The sequence below is a fragment of the Vipera berus genome, assembly GCF_964194415.1.
Source record: "Vipera berus genome assembly, chromosome: 2".
NCBI classification, from domain to species: Eukaryota; Metazoa; Chordata; class Lepidosauria; order Squamata; family Viperidae; genus Vipera; species Vipera berus.
The window spans coordinates 162,512,004-162,528,927 of record NC_138203.1 but is presented as its reverse complement, the minus strand read 5'-3'; the positions used below and the strand labels follow the sequence as shown (position 1 = coordinate 162,528,927).

The 16,924-nt window shown below is 42.7% G+C and overlaps 1 protein-coding gene across 1 annotated transcript in view; it reads left to right on the top strand.

The window, feature by feature from the left end:
• The window catches only part of RPTOR (regulatory associated protein of MTOR complex 1), a 437,560-nt gene that overhangs the window by 401,977 nt on the left and 18,659 nt on the right, over nt 1-16,924 (top strand). The window contains exons 31-32 of the mRNA XM_081318296.1: nt 10,201-10,328; nt 11,416-11,502. Coding sequence (XP_081174422.1) covers nt 10,201-10,328; nt 11,416-11,502 — 215 coding nt within the window. The remainder of the gene's footprint in view (nt 1-10,200; nt 10,329-11,415; nt 11,503-16,924) is intronic.

Here is a 16,924-nt window from a genome sequence, read left to right as displayed (position 1 = left end):
CATTGTTGTTTTCTGTTTACTTATTTTAAAACCTGCTAAAGCCCCAAGCACATTTAATATACTCATCAAATATTCTATCTTATTTTTTGGTCTTGCAGGAATATAACCAAATCATCAGCAAATGCCCTCAATTTATAAACTTCTGTCTTGATGTTTATACCCATTATTTTATCATCTTACCTAACATGTCTGTTCAAAACTTCCAGCACAAATATAAACAGAGGAGACAAGGAGCATCCTTATCTCGGACCCTTTTGAATTTCACATGAATTAGTTAAGTCACCATTGATAACTATTTTTGCCTGCTGCGATGTACAATCAACCTTGATTCCTTGAATAAAGTTTTCTCCAAAGTCCATTTCTTTAAACATAAAAACCCAGTTTAGATTGCAAAGGCCTTCTCCGCATCTAAGAATATTAGAGCTGCCTGTTTGTCGTTATGGTATTGTTAATATTCAGTGATACTTAAAATAGTCCTCATCTTATCTCTTAGCTGTCTTTTTGGCAGAAAGCCAGATTGGTCTTCATGAATATATATGCCTGTAAGATCATCTTTAGTCTTTCTGCCACCTTAGCAGGTCATCAGTCACTCTGTAAGGCTCAAGAAACGGTGACTGTCAAACAGGCTTTTTTCTTGGACAGGTACTTTTTTCACTACTGATATCTTCCTGTAAGATGCTCCATCTACTCTTCCACTATGGTTAGGTATCCTTCTTATGCCACTTTGTTGTTAGCTGTGCATTGAGCAACTGTAGATTTATTACTCTCCGAGAAAAGTTGTGCTTTAAATTGCCTTTAACTTTCTGTCCTGCCTTTCCATATAGTGTGTATAACTGCCGTGGAGCAAAACTGAATGGGGGGAAAAAGGACATCTCCAAGACATTTATTTGACTTACAAGATTTTTATTAAGCTCATGCCTTTGAAATGAAGACCTGTTTTCCCTATTTATTGCCAGGCAGGACTGGGCCACTGAATGTGTGAGCCGCTGTCTGAGTACACATACAAAGAAACTGATAGATTCTGAAGTCTTCTCACATTAAAGCAGTGGCGTAGCGTGGGGGGTGCAGGGGGGGCCGGCCGCACCGGGCGCAACATCTGGGGGGGGGCGCTCGCACTCGCAGCTCTCTGCCCCTGCCTGGCTCACTCACTCTCTCTCACTGCAGTGCTGGCTGTGCGAATCCGATCCGAGCCGCCGGGTCGCCGCCCACTGTGGAGGGGGGGGTGCCAGGCGTGCGGTGCGGTGCGGAGAGAGAGCGAGGGACTATCTGGGGGAGGGACAGTGCAGCGGCCAGGTGCTTGCCCCGGGTGCTGACAACCCACGCTACGCCACTGCATTAAAGTCCTTTTTTTAACACAAGTGCCTCAAAACAAAAATGAGAGTCATAATCTCACTTTCACATATTTCTGCATGGTTTTATATATTGGATGTAATCCCAATGTCGTTGTCAGAACAAAGACCATGGGCCATAAAGTAATTTGTAGAATACCCCTGCAGCATCTTTTGATTTTGTTTTGTTATGCTGTGCATTAATTTTGCCTGGATCTGAATTACAAGTTTGCTTCTGTAAAAGAGGCCATCAGCAATAACTTGGTAAACTGCACTAAGGTAAAATGACAGTGCTCGTAAAAACCAAAAGAGTCCCACAGCACTAAGATGCTCGTTATGGCAGATACTTCAGGGGAAAACAGTCTAAAGCACCTGTTTTTGAACTCTTTTACTGTCTCCAGTGGAAGTGGGTAACAAATTGTATTAGCAGGTAATCTACCTTTCCAATTAAAAATTGCCCAAGACAAATGCATACTTAAATAACAAAGGCACATGACACAAATAAGAAAAAAAGATAATTGTGCAGTCAGCATAAATTTGGAAAGTTATAGTAAATGAGAAAGATGTTATTAATCAGCAAAAAGAAAATAATGAGGAAGCCTGATTTGTACCGACACTGTTAAACCCATAACAGCCACTCAGAACCACAAAAGGCTAGATTCTGAGCCTTTTTAATCAGATTTACTGTATTAAAAAGGGGGATAGGTTGCAGAATCTTGAAGCTGGATATTTGTATTTGAAGCAGCCTGGGAAGGTTGCTTCTTGCTTTCCTGATACATGAGAATGTTCCAGCCCTGTAATATTTTTCAAACCCCTTTTTTCTAAATCCTGAGAAGTCTATAATGTGGGTACCTTCCACTCCCCAAAACAGGCCATATCGAGGATGACCTGTCCATATTGGTTAATAAAACAGTCACCTAATAGGGCACCAAGTTCCATAGGGCACCAGATGTTGAAGAAAAAAATTAAAAGTGAATATTTACTCCTTTTCGAAAACAAAATCTTCTCCCTAGATCTGCTGTTATATTTGGGATTGCTGAATTTAGGGATGTCAGGATGATAAAAAAGGAATTGTATGACTTGCCTAGAACCCCAGTTGCTGGAATACCCCCTGTGGCAGGCATGAACAACTCTTTTGGACCTCAGGGCCATGTGTGGCGCTTTAATTTTATGTGCATTTGCAGGTGCACATCAGAGATTCCAGGGGTGTTTATTGCAGCAAGACAGACTAACAGGTTCTTGAGACCTGGTCTATATCTCTCTCTGTCCTATCCTAACTAAACAAAATCAAACTTGGGTTATTTTTATTTTTCCCCCTCTTTCTCAGCACTATAATCTTTTCTGCAAAGTAATTATTTCCTCCCCTATTAAGTGCAGGCTCGCTCATACCTTTCCCATCCTCAGATCAGTGCTTAATTCCTTGATGGCTACCATCAATTAGCAATGCGGAAACCATTAGGATTGCTAAAGTGAGCTTAAATCTACAAATACATAAACACACACACACACACACACACACACACAAACACACACACACACACACAGAGTGATATATGTCTAGCATGGTGAAGTTTGTGTGGGAAGGCAAATTGAGCATTCTCAAGGTTCAGCTGACTCTGCCGGATGCTGGGCATGTCCATGGTGCAATTACTGGGTAAAACGTGGGATCTATCATTGTCTGGCTGTTGAAAATGTCAGAAATAATAATGAAAACAGGTCCAGCTTACTGCGGTAGCCACTATATATAGGTACCTTTAAATCAAATTGAATCATCTTTTCCCTGTATCAAACCATGGTTGTGCATTTGCTTATAAAATTCCACCACAATTGATAAGATATGAGGGCAATATGAGAATCATACAGTGAAGATCTGTATTGTGCTCCATGTAGTATAAGGTGGAGTGACTTGGGATGGTCTCCAAATAGTACTATTAACATATGGAAAATATATTTTTAGACAAGATGCTCTGGCATATGTCTGGGAAAGGCAAAAGTAAAAAGGAGATACAGAGTAGTACACTGAGATTTTTAAGGTTTGTTGTTGTTGTTGTTAGTTGCGAAGTCGTGTCCGACCCATCGCGACCCTATGGACAATGTTCCTCCAGGCCTTCCTGTCCTCTACCATCTTCTGGAGTCCAGTTAAGCTCACGCCTACTGCTTCAGTGACTCCATCCAGCCACCTCATTCTCTGTCGTCCCCTTCTTCTATTGCCCTCAATCTTTCCCAGCATTAGGCTCTTCTCCAGTGAGTCCTTCCTCCTCATTAGGTGGCCAAAGTATTTGAGTTTTAGCTTCAGGATCTGGCCTTCTAAAGAGCAGTCAGGGTTGATCTCCTCTAGGACTGACCGGTTTGATCGCCTTGCAGTCCAAGGGACTCGCAGGAGTCTTCTCCAGCACCAGAGTTCAAAGGCCTCAATTCTTTTGCGCTCAGCCTTTCTTATGGTCCAACTTTCACTGCCATACATTGCAACTGGGAAGACCATAGCCTTGACTATACGCACTTTTGTTGACAGGGTGATGTCTCTGCTTTTTAGTGTGCTGTCTAGATTTGCCATGGCTTTCCTCCCTAGGAGCAAGCGTCTTTTAATTTCTTGACTACAGTCCCCATCTGCAGTGATCTTGGAGCCCAGGAAAATAAAATCTGTCACTACCTCCATTTCTTCCCCATCTATTTGCCAGGAATTAAGAGGGCCGGATGCCATGATCTTAGTTTTCTTAATGTTTAGTTTCAACCCAACTTTTGCACTCTCCTTCTTCACTCGCAACAAGAGACTCTTCAGTTCCTCTTCACTTTCTGCCATTAGAGTGGTATCATCTGCATATCTTAGGTTGTTGATATTTCTTCCAGCAATCTTAATTCCAACTTTTGATTCATCTAGCCCTGCCTTTCTCATGATGTGCTCTGCATATAAGTTAAATAGGCAAGGCGACAGTATACAGCCTTGCCGGACTCCTTTCCCAATTTTGAACCAATCAGTGGTTCCGTGTCCAGTTCTCACTGTTGCTTCTTGGCCCGCATATAGGTTTCTCAAGAGACAAATAAGATGTTCTGGTACTCCCATCTCTTTAAGAACTTGCCACAGTTTGTTATGATCCACACAATCAAAGGCTTTAGCATAGTCAATGAAGCAGAAGTAGATGTTTTTCTGGAACTCTCTAGCTTTTTCCATGATCCAGCGTATGTTGGCAATTTGATCTCTAGTTCCTCTGCCTCTTCGAAATCCTGCCTGTACTTCTGGTAGTTCTCGATCCACATACTGCTGGAGTCTAGCTTGTAGGATTTTAAGCATAACTTTACTAGCATGAGAAATGAGTGCAATGGTGCGATAGTTTGAACATTCTTTGGCACTGCCTTTCTTTGGAATTGGAATGTAAACTGATCTTTTCCAATCCTGTGGCCACTGTTGAGTTTTCCAAATTTGCTGGCAAATTGAGTGTAGCACTTTTACTGCATCGTCTTTTAAGATTTTGAATAGCTCAGCTGGAATACTGTCACCTCCACTAGCTTTGTTGTTGCTCAGCTTTTCTAAGGCCCACTTCACTTCACATTCTAGGATGTCTGGCTCGAGGTCAGTGACCACCTCATTGTGATTATCAGGGACGTTAAGCTCATTCTTGTATAGTTCTTCTGTGTAATTTTGCCATCTCTTCTTAATCTCTTCTGCCTCTGTTAGGTCCCTGCCATTTTGGTCCTTTATCATGCCCATTTTTGCATTGAACGTTCCCTTCATCTCTCCAATTTTCTTGAAAAGATCTCTGGTCCTCCCTATTCTATTGTTTTCTTCTATTTCTTTGCACTGTTCATTTAAGAAGTCATTCTTATCTCTTCTAGCTATTCTCTGGAATTCTGCATTCAATTGGGCGTATCTTTCTTTTTCTCCCTTGCCTTTTGCTTCCCTCCTTTCCTCAGCTATTTGCAAAGCTTCCTCAGACAGCCATTTTGCTTTCTTGCATTTCTTTTTCTTTGGGATGGTTTTGGTTGCTACCTCTTGTACAATGTTGCGAACCTCTGTCCATAGTTCTTCAGGCACCCTGTCTATCAGATCTAATTCCTTAAATCTATTTGTCACCTCTACTGTATATTCAACAGGGATATGATTTAATTCATACCTGACTGGCCTAGTGCTTTTCCCTACTTTCTTCAGTTTAAGCTTAAACTTTGCAACAAGAAGCTCATGGTCTGAGCCACAGTCAGCTCCTGGTCTTGTTTTTATTGACTGTATAGAGCTTCTCCATCTTTGGCTGCAGAGTACATAGTCAATCTGATTTCTGTGTTGACCGTCTGGTGATGTCCATGTGTAGAGCCGTCTCTTGGGTTGTTGGAAAAGGGTGTTTACTATGACCATCGTATTCTCTTGACAAAATTCTATCAGCCTGTGCCCTGCTTCATTTTGTACTCCAAGGCCAAACTTGCCTGTTATTCCGGTTATCTTTTGGCTTCCTACTTTAGCATTCCAATCCCCCATGATGATAAGGACATCATTTTTTGGTGTTAGTTCTATAAGGTGCTGTAGGGCTTCATAGAACCGGTCAATTTCATCCTCTTCAGCACCGGTGGTTGGGGCATAGACTTGGACTATTGTGATATTGAATGGTTTGCCTTGGATTCGAACTGAGATCATTCTGTCATTTTGAGGATTGTATCCCAGTATTGCTTTTCCTACTCTTTTATTGACTATGAAGGCTACTCCATTTCTTCTGAGGGATTCTTGCCCGCAGTAGTATACCTGATGGTCATCTGAATTAAATTCACCCATTCCTGTCCATTTTAGTTCGCTGATACCTAAGATGTCGATGTTCAGTCTTGTCATCTCTTGTTTGACCACGTCCAGCTTTCCTTGATTCATGGATCTTACATTCCAGGTTCCTATGGAGAAAAAATCTTTACAGCATCGGACTTTCCTTTCACTACCAGACATATCCACAGCTGAGCGTCCTTTCGGCTTTGGCCCAGTCGCTTCATTCTTTCTGGCGCTACTAGTACTAGCCCTCTGCTCTTCCCCAGTAGCATATTGGACGCCTTCCGACCTGAGGGGCTCATCTTCCAGCGTCATATCGTTTTGCCTTTTGGTACTGTCCATAGGGTTTTCATGGCAAAGATACTGGAGTGGGTTGCCATTTCCTTCTCCAGTGGATCACGTTTTGTCAGAACTCTCTGCTATGACCTGTCCGTCTTGGGTGGCCCTGCACGGCATAGCTCATAGCTTCATTGAATTACGCAAGCCCCTTCGCCACGACAAGGCAGTAATCCATGAAGGGGCTTTAAGGTTACCTCCTGAATTTAAATGGATGCCTGTGTCATTGCTTTATTTTATTTATTTTTATTTTAATTCCATTTATATCCCGCCCTTCTCCGAAGACTCAGGGCGGCTTACAAGCTTAGCAGTAGCCTTCATTCTATGTATAAGCCTGCTTGTTAGGGCTTTCACACACACCCCAAGCGGCATTATTACAAAGTCAGCTTAACTGCCCACAACAATCTGGGTCCTCATTTTACCTACCTCGGAAGGATGGAAGGCTGAGTCAACCTTGAGCCTGGTGGGATGCGAACCTGCACTAATTGCAGGCAGCTGGTGTTACTTAGGGAGGCATTAGCCCACTGCTCCACCAAGGCTTCCCCCCCCACTTCCTCCCTAGATACATGTGGAAAATTACATTTTCTTCACATTATATGTATTAAATAACTCTCAGTAGTTTAAAATATGGGGCCAAACTGCTTGATTTAAACTGACAAGAATTATAAACCATACATATGTGTATGTATGTGTACAAACATACATACATACCCACAAGTGGGTCAGTATAAAAGAGGAGGGAAAAGTGACATTGCCATAAGTGGCTACCCAACCAATCAGAAGCAATAGATGAACTCTTTGCCACTCTTTAACAAATGTATGTAAGAAGCATATCACAGTAGTAATGGGAGACTTCAACTATCCAGATATCAGCTGGGAGACAAACTCTGCAGCAAGCAAGAGATCAAACAGATTCCTTAACCAACCTAGCCGACAGCTTTGTCATCCGAAAGGTGGAGGAGGGAACTAGATGTAAAGCTATACTGGACCTAATCCTTACTAATAAACAAGAAATGATAGAGGGAGTTGAGGTTGCCGGAACCTTGGGTGAAAATGACCATATCATACTGGAATTTAATGTAATGAAAACACTAGCAATAGTAAACAATCCAACCATTGTCTTAAACTTCAAAAGAGCCAATTTTAACAAACTCAGAGATAACCTAGGAAAGATTCCATGGATGAAAATCCTAAAGGGGAAAACAACCCAAGAAGCATGGGAAACTCTGAAAAATGTGATTATAAAAGCCCATACCAGCATAATACCACTGAAAAACAAAAACAAGAAATTCGAGAAGAAACCAGATCTGACAAACTGAAAGACAAAAGGGACAAGTACAAAAAATGGAAAGAGGGGCACATAACTAAGGCCGATTATCAGCAGACAGCCAGAACATGCAAAGATGAAATCAGGAAAGCAAAGGCTCAGAATGAACAAAGACTTGCAGCAGAAATCAAGGATAATAAAAAAAAGTTTCTTCCAACATATTAACAATATGAAAAAAGTCAAGGAAACTGTAGGTCCACTAAAGAGAGAGGATGGCAAGGAAGTAACAGGCAACAGGGAGAAAGCAGAGCTGCTTAACTCATCCTTTGCATCAGTCTTTACACAAAAAGATGTCCAACATACCCCCCAAAAAAACACTGCAAAAGACAAACTAGAAACAAACATTAAAATAAGCAAGAAAACGGTAAGAGAACACCTATCTGACCTTGACAAATATAAATCATCGGGACATGACAGACTACATCCCACAGTTCTGAAGGAGCTGGCAGATGTTATCTCAGAACTATTGCACCATATCTTTCAAAAATCCTGGAGCACCGGGGAAATAACTGAGGATTGGAAAAGGGCTGATGTGGTTCCCATCTTCAAGAAAGGGGGAAAAACGGACCCAGGAAATTACAGACCAATCAGTTTAATATGAATACCTTGGAAGATCCTAGAAAAGATAATCAAAAAAGAGATCTGGGAAAAACTAGAAGCAAACAAAGTTATAACTAGTAGCCAGCATGGGTTTGTTAAAAACAGATCCTGCCAAACCAATCTTATTTCATTCTTTGATAAAGTGACTAAATTAATAGAGCAGCAAAATGCTGTGGATGTAGTATACTTAAATTTCAGTAAGGCATTTGATAAAGTAGACCACAACCTACTCCTTGGTAAGCTAGAAAAAGGTGGAATAGACAATATCACCCCAGATGGATCTGTAGCTGGCTGGCAAACTGTCCTCAATGGCACAACATCCACATGGAGAGAAGTAAGCAGTGGTTCCGTCTTAGCCCCAGTACTCTTCAATATCTTCATAAATGACTTACATGAGGGAACTGAAGGGGAACTCATCAAATTTGCAAATGACACTAAACTGGCAGAAGTATCTAACACCCCAGAAGACAAACTCAGGATCCAAAAAGATCTTGACAAACTTGAACAATGGGCCCTATCCAACAAAATGAGTTTAAATGTGGAGAAAAGCACAATTTTACATTTAGGCAGGAAAAATCAAAGGTACAAGTACAAATTACTGGCTGAAAAACAGTAATTGTGAGAGGGACCTTGGAGTCCTAGTGGACAATGACTTGACTATGAGCCAGCAGTGTGAAGCAGTAGCCAAAAAAGCTAATACAATCCTGGGTTGTATAAACAGAGGCCTAGAATTAAGATCACACAAAATATTAGTACTGCTTTATAAAACCCTAGTAAGACCACACCTGGAATACTGCAGCCAGTTTTGGTCACCATATCACAAAAAGGATGTTGAGAGTTTGGAGGGAATACAGAGAAGAGCAACTAGGCCTGGAGACTAAAACATACGAAGAATGGCTGCAGGACTTGGGTTTGGCTAGTCTAAGGAAAAGAAGAAACAGGGGAGACATGACAGCAGTGTTCCAGTTGCCACAAAGAAGAGGGGGTCATGTTATTCTCCAAAGCACCAGAGGGCAGGACAAGAAACAATGGTTGGAAACTGATCAAAGAGAGGAGCAACCTGGAATTAAGGAGAAACTTCCTGACAGTGAGGACAATTAACCAGTGGAACAGCTTGCCCTCAGAAATTGTGGGTGCTCCATCACTGGAGATTTTTAAGAAGAGGCTAGACAGTCACTTGTCTGAGATCGTATAGGTTCTCCTGCTTGAGCAGGGGGCTGGACTAGAAGACCTTCAAGGTCCCTTCCAACTCTATTCTATTCTAAGTATAAAGACGTGGCATCTAGGCTGAATTAATCTAATGTGCTCTGTGGGTTATCTTTTAAAATAATTTGGAAACATCAACTGGTGCAAATTATTGACCACTTTATTGTTTAAGTGCCTGAAACATTTGACATACATATTTTACCAATTCTACTGGTTGCATTTCAAGACCCAAACAGAACGCGTGTATTGACCTTTAAATTTATAAAGAGTCTAGGACTGAATTGTTTGAAGAATTGCTAACACCTATTAGTGTATCCACACAGAAAGAGTAATATCTGAGGCCCTAATGTTGCATTACAGTAATTAATACAATATTGTACCATTAATAAGAACAATTACATTAGCAGTTATCCCTCATGTGTGAATTCTATTCCACTCAAGATTTGTCAAGTTTAAAATGGGAGTTAAATCCTATGTTATGCTCTGCCTCTTTTTAAAATATTTTCATCATGATGCTATACTTAAGATGTGGTTTAGCTACGATATTTTTATTTTGTGAATTTGCATGTTTGCATTTGCTTTAAGAGACAGCCTATGCTTTCTGAACTAAATAAAATATATGGCCAGCAAGTTTTCAGTTTTGAATTGCTATTTTAATGTTTTAGGATATTCCCACGGGGGCTGACAGCTGTGTCACCAGTCTGTCCTGTGATTCTCATCGTTCGCTCATTGTAGCAGGGCTTGGCGATGGCTCCATTCGGGTTTATGATCGACGGATGGCTCTGAGTGAATGGTAAGACAGCCACCTCATTCCTCACAACAGCAAGGAAAGCTTATATGTGTTCTGACTGGTTGGCTCAGGTGGCTATGCATGAAGTAGGAGCACTTGCCCCAGCAATGTTCCCCAGATTACCATCAATTGCAAAGATGATTTTTCTCTTCTCCCTTCCCATATACATCTTAAGCTTGGGTGAATTTTAACAACGTAGGCCAGACATGTCAAACACAAGGCCCGGGGGCCGGATCCGGCCCACGAAGTGGTTTTATGCGGCCCGCGAAGCCATCCTGGAAACAGTGAGGGAACGGCCCCCACTGCCTTGGCCCTGGCCCAGAGACCCTCCTTCCTCCAGAGACCCCCAGATCTGTCCCACTCCTGCCCAGGCCCCCATAGGCACCCTTGATGCCAACAATGTAGAGCTGGCCATGCCCATCCAGTAGGCCATACGCACTCTAGCCACACCCACCCAATAGGCCACGCCCACCCTGGCCACACCCAATGCTGATGCGGCCCTCAATGAAATTGAGTTTGACACCCCTGACGTAGGCCTTCCTATATGATGGATGGGAGGGAAAGGGAAGGAAGGAAGGAAGGAAGGAAGGAAGGAAGGAAGGAAGGAAGGAAGGAAGGAAGGAAGGAAGGAAGGAAGGAAGGAAGGAAGGAAGGACCTAGAAACAAATGCTATGGGTGCAGTTTTTTAACCAAACTATATTATTGTTAACATAAAAGATAGGGCAGTGTTCTGCAGATTTTTCCCTTGCCTGAAATAAATGTGTGATGGAATTACTGCTGGCATTAAATTACAGATAAGCTCCTATCTCTTTATTGTACAAGGCAGGCTTCAAATCACATGCATGCAAGGCGTGATTGCTGCCTATCCATTTTCTCCTTTGCTGCACCTATGAAGCCCAAGACATAGCAAGAGTACCTGTTGAAATAAGGAGCTGCAGGAAGAGGAGTGCCTTAATGTGCCAGCTCTCATTCAGTGGCTTACACCTTCACTTCTGTGGCCAAGCCATCCCAGGAAGCAGATGGTTCTCCTTGTAGCAGCTTCGGGGTTTTCTCCAGATCTTATTTTCAGACTCTCTCCTTTCACTTGTAGCCGCGTGATGACCTATCGAGAGCACACAGCTTGGGTGGTGAAGGCATATTTGCAGAAACATCCTGAAGGCAACATCATGAGTGTCAGGTAAAAAAAAAATGGAGTAAATGAAAAGGAACAAGAACCTCTGAATATTTATGTGACATTTTCCCGCCAAAACATTACTTTGGGCACTCTTGTTTGAAAAGCTGTCTCCAGTATTTAAACAGCAGTGAGGTTTGAGCTCTTTACTTTGGCATTTCTATCCACCAATTAACTCGTGATTCAAAACTGGAATGGCAAAAGAAGAGCCTTGTTTCTTAGAACAATGGCTTTTAAAGAAGATTAGAACAAACTCTACTCAAAGTAATTGACAAAATTATACAACTCTGCAGTTAACCATTGGTCTTATCTAAGATTGGAGAGCCATGTTACAGGTAGTCCTCGACGTAAGACCACAACTGAAGCCAAAATTTCTGTTGCTATAGGAGAAAGTTGTGAAGCGAGTTTTAGCCCATTTGATGACCTTTCTCGCCACAGTCATTTAGTGAATCACTGGTGTTGTTAAGTTAGTAAGATGGTTGTTAAGTGAATCCGGCTTCCCCATTGACTTTGTCTGTCAGAAAGTCGCAAAAGGTGACCCCAGGACACTGCAGCACTCACATAGATGAGTCAGATGTCAAGTTTCCAAATTTTGATCATGTGACCATGGGGATGCTGCAGTGCCCCTAAGTGTGGAAAACAGTCATAAGTCGCTTTTTTTAGTGCTGTTATAACCTTGAACGGTCACTAAATGAACTGTTGTAAGTCAAGGACTACCTGTATACAGGGAGGACAGCAGTATTTGTAAGAGGGAGCACCCCAATCCAAGAGAAAAGGCAAACCCTTTCCAGGTAACCTCTTGGACTCTCAAGGACAGAAACACAAGTGTTGCAATCGACAAGTCTGGAAATAGGGCCCAGCTTTTAGGCCTGCTTTCTTTATCCTTAGGAAGAAATCTGAGCGGACAGCTCTCATTTTGAAAACTTTAAAAGGAACAATCCTCCACTTTAACCAGATTTTTTTTCCTGACTCTGAAGTAAAAGAGAAGAATTGGGTAACTAGCCAAAAGAAGTACCGTATTTTCCGGCGTATAAGACGACTCTTGAACCCCTGAAAATCTTCTCAAAAGTTGGGGGGTCGTCTTATACGCCCAGTCGCCTTATACACCGCAAAATCAGTGGGTGGCGTCTGGCGGGAGCCGGCAGGGCAGTCCTGCACACGCGCGCACTCCCCGGCTGCTCCTTAGCAGCTGGGGAGTGCACGCGTGTGCAGGACTGCCCTGCCGACTACTGTCCGACGCTCTTCGCTCTTGAGGCAGCTGCTGCCTCAAGAGGGAAGAGCCGGCTCGCTCTTCCCTCTTGAGGCAGCAGCTGCCTCAAGAGCGAAGAGCGTGGAGCCGGCAGGGAAGTCCTGCGTGCGCGTGTGTTTGCAGGACTTCCCTGCCGGCTCGCTCTTCCCTCGCGTCGGACGGGAGCCGGCAGGGAAGTCCTGCACACACACGCGCACGCAGGACTTCCCTGCCGGCTCGCTCTTCCCTCTTGAGGCAGCAGCTGCCTCAAGAGCGAAGAGCGTGGAGCCGGCAGGGAAGTCCTGCGTGCGCGCGCGTTTGCAGGACTTCCCTGCCGGCTCGCTCTTCCCTCGCGTCGGACGGGAGCCGGCAGGGAAGTCCTGCACACGCGCGCGCACGCAGGACTTCCCTGCCGGCTCACTCTTCCCTCTTGAGGCAGCAGCTGCCTCAAGAGCGAAGAGCGTGGAGCCGGCAGGGAAGTCCTGCGTACGCGTGTGTTTGCAGGACTTCCCTGCCGGCTCGCTCTTCCCTAAGAGCGTCGGACGGGAGCCGGCAGGGAAGTCCTGCTCCCGTCCGACGCTGCGCTTCCGCCGGGCAGTGCTGGCCAAGATGAGCCAGCAGGCAGCCGCCGTGAGCGCGGCGCTGAGGGGCAGCAGCCCCACACGCAGCAGCAGCCGCCGGCTCAGCAACAGGTCCGAGCGCAGGAGCCGCACCGCCAGGCTGCCCAGGAAAAGCAGCCACACCGAGAGGCTGCACGCCCAGTCCAGCTCCATGAGGGGCAGGGCGGGAAGCCGGTCGGGAAGAGGGACCGGGAGCCCGGGCCGAGCGCGCCTCGGCCGACGGTGAGAGGGAAGCGGCACATGAAAAAGGCTGCGGGCGGAGCTGCTCCGCCCTGCGCCGAATGGGAGAAGTTCAAGGCCTGGGGGGAAAGCAGGAGGGGCGCCGGCTGTGGCGGGTGGCGGCTGCCCTCCGGCGCTGCCTGCCGCCCGGGAAACGCTGCGTCTCGGGGGCCAGCAGAAGCGCGGGAGCAGTGGGAGGGCCGGCGGGGCCAGTCGGGCCTTCGCCTCCTCTGCGACGGACAGGGAGGGCAGGGCATGTAAGTATTTTCCAGCGTATAAGACAAAAAACCTTGAAAAACTTCTTAAAAGTAGGGGGTCGTCTTATACACCGGGTCGTCTTATACGCCGGAAAATACGGTAATTTGCTCATTAGATCTGTAACTTCCCTTTCCTTGAAGAACCAAGGCAACAGACTTGGTTCTCCCTCCAGTGGTTTCCCCACCCGCTAAAAGTAACCAGACTGTGAGAGGTAGGTTGGAGTGACAGAGAGAGTTGTCTGCCAGTTGAGCTTCCATGGTAGAATGTGGCCTTGAACTTCATTCCTAGTTCATTATCTTAACTTCTAGATCACATTGGCACTCACAAATCTTTTGCTAGCAAGAAAGGAAATAAATTAAAAAAAGAAGGTGGGAGAGATTTCATTGCATGTTCTGAGCTTATTGCTATGAGAAGTTATTTTCCCATCTAGCAAATTTTTGTGCATAAATCCATTCCTTATTCTCAATAAATATGATGTGAGAGCACTCTCTCTATTAAGTGTTCCATTCACGGGACAGCAGAATATAATTTATTGCCTCTACATTGCCATTTGTTTTTTTAGAGAAGTTGTTCTCTGTAGCCTGGGCTAAAAAAGCATATAATTCTCTCTTTTTTAAAAAAAAAATAATGTTTATTAATTATTTACAGTAAAATTGACAACAGAATAATACATAGGGAAAGGTTATAGAGCCTTGGTGGAGCAGTGGGCTAATGCCTCCTTAAGTAACACCAGCTGCCTGCAATTAGTGCAGGTTCGCATCCCACCAGGCTCAAGGTTGACTCAGCCTTCCATCCTTCCGAGGTAGGTAAAATGAGGACCCAGATTGTTGGGGGCAATTAAGCTGACTTTGTAATAATGCCGCTTGGGTGTGTGTGTGAAAGCCCTAATAAGCAGGCATATACATAGAATGAAGGCTATTGCTAAGCTTGTAAGCCGCCCTGAGTCTTCGGAGAAGGGCGGGATATAAATGGAATTAAAAAAAAAAAGAAAGGGACAAGGGGTTTAAAGACACAAACCATATAATCACATAGTACTAATCGTGAAAAACAAATAAAACAGACCGAGAGTTATATCTACTCTTCTATTAACAAAAAATATACCATCCCAGCTAAACTTTCCAATACATAGAATATCCTTATCATTAGAAAAAGAAAAAAGAAAAAAAAAACTACCATTGGTCATATTTTATCAACCTTGTAGGCCTAATAAATTACACAAATCAATTGAGTGGGCGATCTCATCACTCGTCTCCTAAATTGAGCCTTCTTTTAAGCCATACAAAACATTTGTTCCAACTTAATGTTATATAGTGATTCACGTTTATCTTTTAAAATATACGTTAACCTGTCCACCTCGGCACAACGGAGAATCTTGTTTATTATCAAATGATCAGGGGGTATATCTGTGTCCTTCCACAATTGGGCAAAGGCCATCCTCACCGCTGTTGAGACATGAACAAATAAACACCAATCTCTTTTGTCAATATTGTCTGGTGTTATACCCAGTAAGTAGAGGTCTGGCTGCATAGGGAAGCTCTCGGATGTAATATGCCCTGCAACTGCTATTGAGCAGCAAATTCTGTCATTCTTATTTTCCCTAGGAATGAAGTAAAGTACTTTCATTTGCATGATGTGAAGGTCTGTGTGATAGTTTCCTTTTTTAGGAATATAATTGTATTAAGACTTTTGATTATAATAGTAAAAACTAATATGAACTAAATTTGCAGAAAGAGATAAGAATAGAAAAAAGAATAAAAACTGCAGGAAAAACAAAAAAGAAACAAGAAAAAGAAAAGAATTTAATAAAAAGGGCATATATAAAGAAGTGACTTCTAACTTTCATCACAATAAGTATTTAAAAAAAACCTCTTCACATCCTATAAGGTTACCAATAGATATCTCTTCATCTCATATCCCATTCCTTAGTAAGCAAATCCATAAAGCTTCAATATTTCCATCCTGCTGCCAGCAAAAATTCCATAAAAGTCCAGAACTTAGCACAAAAAAAAATCTTGTCTGAACATGATCAAATAAACTAACTTTATATTGCTTCCTTTTACTTCTAACAGTCTTCATCTTTAATTCAATCAAATATTGTCATAGGATTTTATTTCTCTTCAGGTCTTCTTTGTCTTCAAGGTTTCAACAAGCCTCTTTTGTAGAGCCAATAAGAAAACCTATTACAAACCATTTTATTGGTTTATAATTTGTATTTCTCTTTTAATTTTTAAAACTTCAGCCAGTTTCTTTTGTATATCTAGTAAAGTATACTTTTTCAAATCATTCTCTTGGATGTCATCTGTAACTCTACTTTCTCTGCTTTCTCTGTCTTAATAGATAAAATTTGCTCCACCGCTGTCATTCCTTCATTAAGAGCTTTATTAAAAGTTTCATGTTTTCATTTATTTATTTTTTATTGAAAAGTTTTACATACAATTTTTCCCTTAAAAAATCCCCCCTCCCCCCCCTTCTCCCTCCCCCCCCTTCTCCCTCCCCCCCTTCCTCTCCCCCCTCCCCCCCTCCCCCCCCGACTTCCCAGAGCTAAATACAAGGTATATATAAAAAAAAACAATCATAAACAACCATATACTAACAACCATAAACTCTAAAATCTATCACTCTCTAGCTTATATAGGATAAAACAAACCTTAGTAATATTAAATATATATAAATATATATAAAAAAAACTAATATAGAAAAAAAACAAAGAAAGAAGACTTATTCAAATATAAAACTTCTTAACCCTATACTTGTTCTAAATAAACCCAAGCCATTTTCTCCCTTCCATAATATAACGTTCCTGCGAGTAATCTTTCAAATAGGCTGAAATCTTCACCATTTCGACCAGGTCAGAAACCTTTAAAATCCACTCCTCTATAGTCGGCAGTTCCTCTTTCCAGTACTATCCCCGTAATTAAATTCAACAGCAACTTAGTATATTCCATCAGGCTTTTATCCAAAAAGCCTTGACCTTTTTACAAGTCTACCATATATGAAAATATGAAAATATATTACATCTTTATCACCACACCTCCAACATTTAGGCTAATAATTCAGATACATGCTTAGCTTTTTAAAATCTAAATACCATCTATAAAACATT